The sequence below is a fragment of the Bufo bufo genome, chromosome 4 (genome assembly GCF_905171765.1).
Source record: "Bufo bufo chromosome 4, aBufBuf1.1, whole genome shotgun sequence".
NCBI lineage: Eukaryota > Metazoa > Chordata > Amphibia > Anura > Bufonidae > Bufo > Bufo bufo.
This window is the reverse complement of record NC_053392.1, coordinates 285,311,419-285,325,620: the sequence shown is the minus strand read 5'-3', so window position 1 is coordinate 285,325,620 and position 14,202 is coordinate 285,311,419. Positions and strand designations below refer to the sequence as shown.

Sequence of the window (14,202 nt, the reverse complement as noted above, 5' to 3'; positions counted from 1 at the left end):
ACTTTCAATGGGTCCGTTGAAAACTCGAAAAATGCACCGTTTGTCATCCGCGTCCGTGATCCGTGTTTCCAGTCCATCAAAAAAATAGGACCTGTCCTATTTTTTTCACGGACAACGGTTCGCGGACCCATCAAGTCAATGGGTCCGTGAAAAAACACGGAGGCACACAAGATTGTCATCCGCGTCCGTGATCCGTGTCCGTTTTTTTCCTATCATTTTCAAGGCAAACTTGACTTAGATTTTTTTTTCACTTTTCATGTCTGGTGATCCTCCAAAAATCAAGGAAGACACACGAAAAAAAAAAACGGAAACGGATCACGGAACAACGGAACCCCGTTTTGCTGGACCGTGAAAAAATACTGTTGTGTGCATGAGGCCTAATATGTATATTTAACTATAGTGTGTTAGTTAAGATTTTATTGTATATATTTAATATATAAAGCTAAGTGTATATATGTATGTATGTCCGCTAAAGGAATCCGCACCTTCGCATTTACAATCCCAAAATTTTGCACAGCTGCCTCCTGTGACTCGGGGAATGTCATAGACTATGTTTTGAGTGGAAACTTTCACCCCACGCTTTCCAAGTATTTGGCCCCAAAAAATTTGCCAGCAAATTTTTGTCTAAAGCTCTTTTGAAGCTATCAAGCTTCTAACACTTACATATATCATATTCATCTTCTTTCTCAAGGATGGCATCTGTAAGAACTCCTATATTACATCTCTATAAGAAAATGCACATATCAGAATTACCCTGAAAGAATCCATTGTATATAATCTTACTCATAAGATAAAACAGCACATAACATATACAATAAAACATATACATAACATATAAAATACAACAGCACATATATTAAATAAAACCGCACATAACATAAAATATGACAGCAAATAACACATAGAATACAACAGCACATAACATATAACAACATAAAATTTTAAAACGCTCATACCATTTTGTTAGCTCTGGAAAAAAAATGCATAGGGGTGCAACAATTAATGTCATTACATTTTTTTATGAGAATTTCGGATTGCATAATAAGGTAGAAAGATATGGGTGCTTTAAGACAATGTCCTTTCTCACGTTAAGAATCTCCAATTACAAATCTGTCAAACAGTATAAATTATATAATTTACTTCATAAATATCTAAAAATATATAAAGGCTTGTGTACACTGGCCAATTATCATCACAATTTGCTCACTTCAAAACCATAGTAAAATAATTGGCCAGCATAATTGGTCATTGATCCTCATCAATCAGGTTATCATAAAAGTTAGAAATTAGCAAAGTTTAGAAAAATTTGATTTGGCAGCTGTGCTGGTTTGCCCAAAAATTTGATTTGATTTGTTCAGAATTAATTTGTCATGAATCGCTATAAATCAGATATACCCAGGCCACTATGCCTCAGGGTATGGCGACACAGAGTAGGCGCGCTGCTGGAGGGTTGTGGCAAGCTGCGGTGAAGAACTACACGGCCAATTAGCCCACAGCTGCCTTTCAGTTAATAATAAAGACCATACTGTATAGTCCTTTATTGTTAATGGCCCATTGGTACCTTTAAACAGGGGCTGTTACTGGTATGGGGTTTGGCTGTTTAGGGGGAGGGGGGAGCAATATGCATATTATTGCTGCTCTTGCCTGCAATCTGAATTCTCCAACCCCAGCGCTATCAGGTGGGAGCCCTTTTTCTGCCATCTGCTTTTCCTCCTCTTCCACATTATCTAATATCGATGAGAATATGTCATCAGGAACACCCAGCTCCTCCTCTCTTTGCATCTTGCTGACTTTTCTAGGACATGGAGAATTTGAAGGATGATTTGGAAGAAGTAAAGCCAGAAAAAGGTGAAGATGTCCATCATTAAGACCTGGCCCCACTAGAGGGTGCAGACTGGATGGTATTGGTTGGCAGGCTGGCAGAGGAATAATAAAGGCTTCCATCTTATTGGTATTAAATTATCCTATTTTTTGCCCTATAATAGGTTTTTGAGGAGGAAAATAAGAAAAAAAAATTTTTAACCAAAAGGTGTGCTTTTGGTGGGTTTTTAACTAATGGTGGTCTGTGGATGACACTGTTATGAGGGATCTGTGGATGACACTGTTATGGAGGGGATCTGTGGATGACGCACTGTTTTGGGGGATCTGTGGATGACACTGTTATGGGGGGATCTGTGGATGACACTGTTATGGGGGGATATTTGGATGACACTGTTAGGGGGGGATCTGTGTATGACACTGTTATGGGGGAATCTGTGGATGACACTGCTATGGGAGGATCTGTGGATGACACATATATAGCATCTTATGATATATATGTGTCATCCACAGATCCCCCCCATAACATTATCCTTGTGTAAATAGTGACCCCCCAATACAGGGGGTGGAGACCGGCAACTTGTGTTGGAATCACGGCAGGGCCCGTTGCAGTCACTGTTCTCTATTACACTGTGACCTGCTCACAGCAGTATTTATTAAGTGAAGTCATGGGTAAAGCTTTGTTAACAAAATAAGGTAATCCAGCTTCCAGGATGGCAGTAGTAAACGTGATAATCTTTATTTCATAGGTGCAGAATAAAATCCAACATGTACATCTAAGCGTTTCGGATCGTCATGAGTAAGGATCAGAACCTGACGATCCGAAACGCTTAGATGTACATGTTGGATTTTATTCTGCACCTATGAAATAAAGATTATCACGTTTACTACTGCTATCCTGGAAGCTGGATTACCTTCTTTTGTTGCTTTCGTCCACGCCTGGTTCCTGGCACTTTTTCCGGGCTTCCGCTGGTGGTGATTCAGATGAGCTCCGCCACACTCCATTGCATCCTAAATCTTTGTTAAGGTATAGCAATCCTCTGCAGCAGTAGCGCTCGTAGTACTCACTATGAAACTCCCGTAGCAGGCAGGGCGGCCGACAGAGTAATGTCACTCACTCCGTCACGTGCCTGCTCCGCCTGCTTCATTCATAAAGTGGGAGAAGCATGCGCGTGAGGAAGTGAGTGACCGTACAGCCTGCCTGCTACGGGAGTTTCGTAGTGAGTACTTCGTGTGCTACTGCTGCAGAGGATTGCTATACCTTAACAAAGCTTTACCCATGACTTCCATTAATAAATACTACTGTGAGCAGGGCCCGGTGTAATAGAGAACAGTGACTGCAGCAGGCCCCGCTGTGATTCCAACACAAGTTGCCGGCCTCCAGCCCCTCTTCCCTCCCCGCTGATACATCACATGCCGCGCTGTGCAGCATCGCGGCCGGCGATGTATCAGTGCAAAGTAAAAATTTCAGCATTTGCCCCATAATACGCACTGCCATTTCCCCCCCACACTTTTTTTTTTGGGGGGGTGCGTCTTTTAGGGTGAAAAATACAGTACATATCTTAGTTTATGGCTGACATAGGAATCTTTAAAGGTAGGAATAAATAAATAAAACTGACGCAGAATAAATCTTCCTGCACTCCCCCTGCACTCTCTCTCTCCAATATTCTTCTATTAACCCTTTCAGGACCAAGCCATTTTTCACCTTAAGGCTATTTTTTGCAAATCTGATGTCATGTCAGTTTATGTGTGAATAACTTTAAAACGCTTTTACTTATCCAGGCCGTTCTGAGATCGTTTTTTCGTCACATATTGTACTTCATGACACTGGTAAAATGGAGTAAAAAAAAATTCATTTTTATTTATAAAAAAATACCAAATTTACGAAAAATTTTGAAAAATTTGAAAATTTCAAAGTTTCAATTTCTCTACTTCTATAATACATAGTAATACCTCCAAAAATAGTTATTACTTTACATTCCCCATATGTCTACTTCATGTTTGGATCATTTTGGGAATGACATTTTATTTTTTGGGGACGTTACAAGGCTTAGAAGTTTAGAAGCATTTTTCAGAAAATTTCCAAAACCCATTTTTTAAGGACCAGTTCAGGTCTGAAGTCACTTTGTGAGGATTACATAATTGAAACCACCCAAAAATGACCCCATTTTGGAAACTACACCCCTCAAGGTATTCAAAACTGATTTTACAAACTTTGTTAACCCTTTAGGTGTTCCACAAGAGTTATTGGCAAAAGAGATGAAATTTCAGAATTTTTTATGCAAATTTTCAATTTTAATCCATTTTTTCCAGTAACAAAGCAAGGATTAACAGCCAAACAAAACTCATTATTTATGGCCCTGATTCTGTAGTTTACAGAAACACCCCATATGTGGTCGTAAACTGCTGTACGGGCACACGGCAGGGCGCAGAAGGAAAGGAATACCATACGGTTTTTGGAAGGCAGATTTTGCAGGACTGTTTTTTTTGACACCATGTCCCATTTGAAACCCCCCTGATGCACCCCTAGAGTAGAAACTCCAAAACGTTGAGGGGTGTAGTTTCCAAAATGGGGTCACTTTTTGGAGTTTCTACTCTAGGGGTGCATCAGGGGGGGCTTCAAATGGGACATGGTGTCAAAAAACCAGTCCAGCAAAAACTGCCTTCCAAAAACCATATGGCGCTCCTTTCCTTCTGCGCCCTGCCGTGTGGCCATACAGCAGTTTACGACCACATATGGGGCATTTATATAAACTACAGAATCAGGGCAATAAATATTGAGTTTTTTTTGGCTGTTAACCCTTGCTTTGTTACGGGAAAAAATGGATTAAAATGGAAAATTTGCCAAAAAATTGCTGTTTTGGCACTGTTTTTATTTTTTATTATTTACAACGTTCATCTGACAGGTTAGATCATGTGCTATTTTTACAGAGCAGGTTCTTACAGACGCGGAAATACCTAATATGTGTACTTTTTTTTATTTATTTAGGTTTTACACAATAATATCATTTTTGAAACAAAAAAAAATCATGTTTTAGTGTCTCCATAGTCTGAAAGCCATAGTTTTTTCAGTTTTTAGGCGATTGTCTCAGGTTCGGTATCATTTTTGTGGGATGAGATGACGGTTAGATTGGTACTATTTTGGGCTGCATATGATTTTTTGATCGCTTGCTATTACACTTTTTGTGATGTAAGGTAACAAAAAAATAGCTTTTTTGACACCGTTTTTATTAAAAAAAAATTTACAGTGTTCATCTGAGTGGTTAGGTTATGTGGTATTTTTATAGAGCAGGTTCTTACGGACGTGGCAATACCTAATATGTCTACCTTTTTTAAATTTATCTAGGTTTTACACAATAATATCATTTTTGATACAAAAAAAAATCATGTTTTAGTGTCTCCATAGTCTGAGAGCCATAGTTTTTTCAGTTTTTAGGTCGATTGTCTCAGGTTGGGAATAATTTTTGTGGGATGAGATGACGGTTAGATTGGTACTATTTTGGGGCGCATATGACTTTTTGATCGCTTGCTATTACACTTTATGTGACACCGTTTTTATTTAATCTTTTTTACAGTGTTCACCTGAGGGGTTAGGTCATGTGGTATTTTTATAGAGCAGGTTCTTACGGACGTGGCAATACCTAATATGTCTACCTTTTTTTAATTTATCTAGGTTTTACACAATAATATCATTTTTGCTACAAAAAAAAATCATGTTTTAGTGTCTCCATAGTCTGAGAGCCATAGTTTCTTCACTTTTTAGGCGATTGTATCATGTAGGGGCTCATTTTTTGCGGGATGAGGTGACGGTTTGATTGGTACTATTTTGGCATACATGCAACTTTTTTGATCACTTTTATTACCTTTTTTAGGAAGTAAGGTGGGCAAAATTAATATTTCCTCATAGTTTTTATTTTTATGGCGTTCACTGTGCGGGGAAAGTAACATGACTGTTTTATAGATCAGGTCGTTACGGACGCAGCGATACCTAATATGTGTAGTGTATTAAATTTTTATAATTTTTATTCAGTGATAAATGTGTGTTTTTTTATCTTTACTTTTTTCACTTTTTTTTACTTTTTTTGACCCAGACCCACCAGATCTATGCCTTTAGCACAGATCTGTTCAGCACCATGGACAGCAGGATGCCTGAGAAGGTGTGCTGTTGCCATGGGAACCTTCCGCGTCTGCCACAACTGAGCAGACGGGGAAGGGGAAGGAGGGGGCCTGTCTGGGGGCTCCCTCCCTCTCCCATCGGGGGGCTGCAAAGGTACAGCAGCCCTCCGATGGGAGAGGGAGGGAGCTCCCTGACTGTTAACCTTTTCTATACAGCGGTCCGTACGGACCGTGGTATGGAAAGGGTTAAACGGCTGACATAGCAGCACAGATGTCAGCCGTTTATACCAGAGTGTCAGCAATGTGCTGACACTCTGGTATACCCACTGGCCACCAATGATTATTCAAGAGGAAGTTCCCTGCAACCGTCTGCTGTGAATGTTATTTTTCTATTTAATTGGATGTACTGTGGGGGGTCATTTATTATGGGAAGTACGCAACTTTTTGGCATACTTTTGTCTCAGATTTGGTCGCAAAGGTCAGCTGTGGCCGAATCCGTGACTTTTCTCTGCTCAAGCCACTTTTCTGAGGTGGCAGAAAAAGAGGTTGTGGCGTAAGCGGGGAAGGGAGCGAGCCAGCAGGTCCATTTGATTCATCATTTTCTATCCGTTTTTTGGCTGGCGTAGATTTTGTCAAGTTGCAATGCCGCCAGTAAAGCGCCTAAGTTATGTAGAGGCCGGCGCCTCTACATAACTTAGGCGCATCAAGCAGCAGCAGACATGGACTAAGACCGGCATCTAAATCTCCAGTCTTAGTAAATATCCACCTGTGTGCCTCTTTTAGATCTTCTTACACATCATTTGCACTGATTATTGTTCGGTGTAGGACCTTGTTGTCTTCCCAATAGTGGATGTCACTTGCATCATGACTTGGGAACTTACTGTGTTCCATGCAGGGACTTTCCTGTACACAGGATTACATTTTGGGCTATTAGTTAAATTCTTCAAATTTCTCTTGTGTTCTTGCCTTTATCTTTCATTGTTTGCTCATCCTGACAGATATGTCCACCACTTGCATTTAAAGACTCCTTAAAGGGGGTATCCAACTTCATGTAGCTTTTTTAATATCCCCCACACACACCCAGGGGGACCTGTCTAGGGAACTATATTTACCTGCTTCTGTATGCTCGGTTCAAGCTCTGTGGGTCCACTGATGTCTTCACTGTGCTTCAGTCCCCCGCATGGAAAACTCTGGCATGGACAGGGTTACATGAACTGCTACAGCCAATGACTGAGAACAATATTGACATGCTGTCCAGCAGCGCATCACTGCTGGTTGACGTGATGCTTTTAGACATGTCACTGCTGCAGCCAGTCAGTAGCTGCAGTGGCGCACGTGACCCTATCTGTTCGAGAATTTTACACACAGGGACTGAAGCACCGTGAAGACAGCAGTGAGCCAAAACTAAGCATCAGGGGGCTAGTAAGTATGCTTCCCTCAATGGGTCCTACTGGGTGGTGGGTATTTAAAAAGAGTACATTATGTGAAGCTGAACAACCCCTTTAAGTGTACACCAGACAAAATAATTAATTTACCTTCTTTCAGTTTTAAGTCAACATATGATGTTTTCTACTATACACGCCCTTACTTCATCACAATAATTATTTATTGCACTTCTTATCACATATGCACTCATATATAGCAAATTATAATTACCAGATCTATGAATTTAACCTTTAACATCACCATTGAATGGGTCTTTCCAGTAAACCAGAGCATAAGTGATAATTGTCTGATTGTTAAGGGTTTCAGTGCCAGGATCTCCACCATTCACAAGAAAGGGGGCCTCTGACTCCCATTTGAATGGAGTATACATGCTACTTTTCTATTCCAAATCTATAGGACTGACCAAAACAGCCTAAGTAACCTACTAGGCTACCTCTGTCAGTTCCATAAAAAGTTATTAGAGTGGCAAAATACTGTACTTGCACGACTACTGTTCCATTAAAACACCTTTAACCCTTATGATACCTGAGTTTTTTCTTTTTTCGTTTTCGCGTTTTCATTTTTTTCCCTATTTTCCTTGAGCCATAACTTTTTTATATTTCTTGTCACATAGCTGTATAAGGGCTTATTTTTTGCGGGCCAAGTTGTACTGTCTAATGCCACCATTAATTATGGCATAAAATGTAGTGGGAAGCGGTTAAAAATTTCCAAATGGGGTGGAATTAGGAAAAAACCCGCAATTCCTCCTCCGTTTTACGGGTTTTGTTCCCACACCGTTTTGTTTGCAGCAAAACTGACCCATGCCCATCATTTTCTGGGTCAGTGCGATTACAACTATACCCCATATGTATAGGTTCTTTATGTCTAAATAGTGTAAAACTAAATTTAAACTTTGATTAAAAATATGTTTTTACATCACCAAATTCTGACCCCTATAACTTTTTTATACTTATATCTACTGAGCTGTTTAGGGGATCATTTTTTTGTGGAACAATCTGTAGTTTTTATTGATACATTTTGGAGTGTGCGTGACTTTTTTATCACATTTTATTACTTTTTTGGGGTAAGAGAAGCAATGAAAAAATGGCAAATAGGCCATTTTGACCCTTTTTTCCATTATGCCATTCGCCGTATTAGAATTTTTTTTCTATTTTAATAGTATGGGCATTTTCAGTCGGAGTGATACCCATGATGTTAATATTTATTGTTGTTTAGGTATTTATTTTTCAATTTTACGGAAAGGAGGGTGATTTAAACTTTTATATTTTTTATTTTTTGAATATATTTTTTAATTTTATTTTACATTTTTTGTGGCTTATATATGAGCCTATAAATAGAGTTGAGCGAACCCGAACTGTAAAGTTCGGGTTCGTACCGAACTTTAGGTTTTTCGGCACCCGGACCCGAACATTTAAGTAAAAGTTCGGGTTCGGTGTTTGGCGATTTTTATGGCGCTTTTTGAAAGGCTGCAAAGCAGCCAATCAACAAGCATCATACTACTGAAAACAAACTTTTTTTTTTCATTTCTTCATATCAATACCTGATCAGCAGCCATTTTATGCAACGATAGTGCACCAGCATAGGCTATCTGCAAGTCCAGAAATACAGCTTTGGCATACTGGGGTGAAAAAACCCTCTAATATACTGCACATATGGGATTAGACAAGCATAAGTGACTGTCACATTTAGATCAGAAATACAGCTTTTTGGTTACTGGGGTGAAAAAACCCTCTAATATACTGCACATCTGTGATTACACGTGCATAAGTCACTGTCACATTTAGGACAGAAATACAGCTTTTTGGTTACTGGGGTGAAAAAAGCCTGTAATATAATGCACATCTGTGATTACACGTGCATAAGTCACTGTCACATTTAGGACAGAAATACAGCTTTTTGGTTACATACTGCACATCTGTGATTACACGTGCATAAGTCACTGTCACACATTTAGGACAGAAATACAGCTTTTTGGTTACTGGGGTGAAAAAAGCCTCTAATATACTGCACATCTGTGATTACACGTGCATAAGTCACTGTCACATTTAGGACAGAAATACAGCTTTTTTCTTACTGGGGTGAAAAAACCCTCTGATATACTGCACATCTGGGATTACACGTGCATAAGTCACTGTCACATTTAGGACAAAAATACAGCTTTTTGGTTAGGGTGGAAAAACCCTCTGATATACTGCACATCTGTGATTACACATGCATAAGTCAATATTGCTAATTTCTTATCCTGGCCTGCCATCTGGTGGCCAAAATAATAATTGCAGCATTAACTCTTTCAGCCTCGTCAGCGAGGCTAAAAGTGTTCAGTGCAACTACCGATGCCCCAATCGGCCACACGGGGCAACGGTAGGAATTTTTGCGCATTTAGATGCCGTGATCTCACTTGGTCACGGCATCTCAAGCATGTAATTACTGCGATCTGCATTATTACCGGTCACGGTAATTAGCCGCAGTTCTCTGCTGTTTTGGTAATTAGCCGCAGGTCTCTGCTGTTTGAAACAGCAGAGATCTGCCAGTCATGGCGCCCGCTGCAGGTGATCGGGTTAAAGGAGTTTTCCAAGACTTTTTTACTGATGATTTATCCTCTGGATATGTCGTCAGTATCTGATCGATGGGGGCCTGACAACCAAGACACTTGCCATTCAGCTGTTTTAAGAGGCACCGGCACTTGCAATAGCGCCACTGACTTCTCTCAGCTTAGTGTAGGCCATGTCATAGCATGTTCATTGGTCATATGGCCAAGGCACAGCTTAGTCCCATTGAAGTGAAGCTGAGATGCAAAACCAAACCCAGCTGCTATCAAATAGATGGCGTTGTGCTTGGTGAGCAGAAATAAGGCTGTGAGCACTGGTTCCTTCTCAAACAGCTTATTGGTGGGGGTCCCAGGTGTCAGTCCTCCACCTATCAGATACTCTTGCCTCATTAATGAAGCTGAGTTCAGCTTTTTATTTTGATACAGTCATTTATATGAGTAACCAAAGTGACACGTGATAGAGGCAAGACAAAGTAAGTCTCACAATATTTGCTGAAACTTCCGAAAGACCTCCGTGGAGACATTAGATTTTAACGTAGGATGGAGACAATATTTTTGACATAGTTTTTAAAGTAATCGGGTTCGGATACAGCAATCTGAACCCCATTCGCTCAACCCTAGTTGAATGACAAAGCCCATTTTTCTGTTTTAATAAATGAGATTCATGATGTAAGACATGGTGTCTACAGTGTGAATAATGTACAATAGTATTTCTAAAAAAAGCCACAGAATGTTTCCATCATGTGGGAAAATTCCTATTTAACCTCACAAGAATAGCACATAATTACTCAGTATTTCTAATTATGCTAATGTAATAAGGAAAAACATGAGCCAAGTGAAGTCGGAATCTGCTTTGTGTTTTTGCGGACAGAATCACATACATTGTTATGTCACGTGTATACATTTGGGGGAGATTTATTCATTGGTGTGAAGTAGAACTGGCTTAGTTGCCCATAGCAACCAATCAGATTGCACCTTTCATTTTCCAAAGGAGCTGTCCAAAATGAAAGGTGGAATGTGATTGGTTGCTATGGACAACTAAGCCAGTTGTACTTCACACCAGTTTGATAAATAACCCCTTTAGAAATATAGCTATTATTCCTTACATATAATCAGTATTTTGTAATAGTTGTTCAAAGCGACTTCGTCCAGTAATTCTATTTCAAAGAAACTTTATAGCTTTTCTGTACTTTTCCGTACTTTCCAAATATACGCAAATATTTTTGCTTAACATTATTTTACTGCTAGTTATAACTGATTCTGTTTTGCTATAAGACATGCATACACAGGGGAACAGATATTTGCACAAGGCACCATATATCAATGACCTTGTTTTTAATGGCCTTAAAGACAGGAGTGTAACGGTTTTACGGCCTTTAAAAACACGTTGAAGTGCCTTTCAGGGGTTAAAATAATAATAATAAAAAAATACTCACCTCACCACTGACACGCACTGGAGCGAACTGGAAGGACGTCATGTGACTTCATGTGTCATGAAGCTGGGAGCATCAGATCACTTCCCAGTTCCCTCCAGTGCAGCGTGTCAACATGTTCAAGTGGATAAGATGAGTATTTTTTTTTTGTACTTAAAAAATAGGTGCTGTTATGGAGGTATATATACAAGGCACTATATATACAGTCCTGATCAAAAGTTTAAGACCACTTGAAAAATGGCAAAAAATCATATTTAGCATGGCTGGATCTTAACAAGGTTCCAAGTAGAGCTTCAACATGCAACAAGAAGAAATGGGAGTGAGACAAAACATTTTTTGAGCATTCAATTTAATGAAAACAACGAATAAACAGAAACAGGCTGTTTTTCAGCTGATCAAAAGTTTAGGACCACACCTCCAAAAAAAAAACGAAACCCCCCAAAACAGAAATCCAACTTCCAAACATGAACTCAGTAATGAGTAGCTCCGCTGTTATTGTTTATCACTTCAAAAATTAGTTTCGGCATGCTTGATGCAAGCGTTTCCATGAGGTGAGTGGGAACATTTCTCCAAGTGGTGAAGACGGCCGCACGAAGGCCATCTACTGTGTGGAACTGTTGTCCATTTTTGTAAACTTCCCTTGCCATCCACCCCTAAAGGTTCTCAATTGGATTTAAATCAGGGGAACACGCAGAATGGGCCAAAAGATTAATGTTATTCTCCTGGAAGAAGTCCCTTGTCCTGAGGGCATTGTGTACTGTAGCGTTGTCCTGTTGAAAAACCCAGTCGTTACCACACAGACGAGGGTCCTCTGTCATGAGGAATGCTCTCTGCAACATCTGGACATAGCCAGCGGCCGTTTGACGCCCCTGCACTTCCTGAAGCTCCAATAAAGGAAAAAGCACCCCAGACCATTATGGCGCCCCCTCCACTGTGGCGCGTAGAAAACATCTCAGGTGGGATCTGCTCATCATGCCAGTAATGTTGGAAACCATCAGGACCATCAAGGTTAAATTTTTTCTCATCAGAGAATAAAACTTTCTTCCACCTTTGAATGTCCCATGTTTGGTGCTCTCTTGCAAAATCCAAACGAGCAGTTCTGTGGCGTTCAAGGAGACGAGGTCTTTGAAGACGTTTTTTGTTTTTGAAGCCCTTCAGTTTCAGATGCCGTCTGATGGTTATGGGGCTGCAGTCAGCACCAGTAAGGGCCTTCATTTGGGTCGAGGATCGTCCAGTGTCTTGACGGACAGCCAATTGGATCCTCCGGCTCAGTGCTGCTGAAATTTTTTTGGGTCTTCCACTTGACTTTTTTGTTCCATAACCCTCAAGATCATTTAAGAAATTCCAAATGACTGTCTTACTGTGTCCCACCTCAGCAGCGATGGCGCGATGTGAGAGATCCTGCTTATGCAGTTCAACAACCCGACCATGTTCAAAAAGGGAGAGTTTTTTTGCCTTTGCCATGACAACGTGTGACTACCTGACAGAAAATGACAATGAATCCACATCTTTGCACAGATTTGGCCTATTAAAGGCATGTGGTCCTAAACTTTTGATCACCTGAAAAACAGCCTGTTTCAGTTTAATCGTTATTTTCAATTAATTGAATGATCAAAAAATTTTTGTCTCACTCTTATTTCTTCTTGTTGCATGTTGAAGCTCTACTTGGAACCTTGTTAAGATCCAACAATGTAAAATAAGATTTTTTGCCATTTTTCAAGTGGTCTTAAACTTTTGATCAGGACTTTATATATATATATATATATATATATATATATAGCACAGACCAAAAGTTTGGACACACCTTCTCATTCAAAGAGTTTTCTTTATTTTCATGACTATGAAGGCATCAAAACTATGAATTAACACATGTGGAATTATATACATAACAAACAAGTGTGAAACAACTGAAAATACAGGGAGTGCAGAATTATTAGGCAAATGAGTATTTTGACCACATCATCCTCTTTATGCATGTTGTCTTACTCCAAGCTGTATAGGCTCGAAAGCATACTACCAATTAAGCATATTAGGTGATGTGCATCTCTGTAATGAGAAGGGGTGTGGTTTAATGACATCAACACACTATATTAGGTGTGCATAATTATTAGGCAACTTCCTTTCCTTTGGCAAAATGGGTCAAAAGAAGGACTTGACAGGCTCAGAAAAGTCAAAAATAGTGAGATATCTTGCAGAGGGATGCAGCACTCTTAAAATTGCAAAGCTTCTGAAGCGTGATCATCGAGCAATCAAGCGTTTCATTCAAAATAGTCAACAGGGTCGCAAGAAGCGTGTGGAAAAACCAAGGCGCAAAATAACTGCCCATGAACTGAGAAAAGTCAAGCGTGCAGCTGCCAAGATGCCACTTGCCACCAGTTTGGCCATATTTCAGAGCTGCAACATCACTGGAGTGCCCAAAAGCACAAGGTGTGCAATACTCAGAGACATGGCCAAGGTAAGAAAGGCTGAAAGACGACCACCACTGAACAAGACACACAAGCTGAAACGTCAAGACTGGGCCAAGAAATATCTCAAGACTGATTTTTCTAAGGTTTTATGGACTGATGAAATGAGAGTGAGTCTTGATGGGCCAGATGGATGGGCCCGTGGCTGGATTGGTAAAGGGCAGAGAGCTCCAGTCCGACTCAGACGCCAGCAAGGTGGAGGTGGAGTACTGGTTTGGGCTGGAATCATCAAAGATGAGCTTGTGGGGCCTTTTCGGGTTGAGGATGGAGTCAAGCTCAACTCCCAGTCCTACTGACAGTTTCTGGAAGACACCTTCTTCAAGCAGTGGTACAGGAAGAAGTCTGCATCCTTCAAGAAAAACATGATTTTCATGCA

The 14,202-nt window shown here is 40.1% G+C and overlaps 1 protein-coding gene across 1 annotated transcript in view; it reads right to left on the bottom strand.

Annotated features, from left to right (window-relative positions):
- The window catches only part of CD109 (CD109 molecule), a 284,990-nt gene that overhangs the window by 122,669 nt on the left and 148,119 nt on the right, over positions 1 to 14,202 (bottom strand). The window contains exon 18 of the mRNA XM_040430041.1: positions 664 to 724. Coding sequence (XP_040285975.1) covers positions 664 to 724 — 61 coding nt within the window. The remainder of the gene's footprint in view (positions 1 to 663; positions 725 to 14,202) is intronic.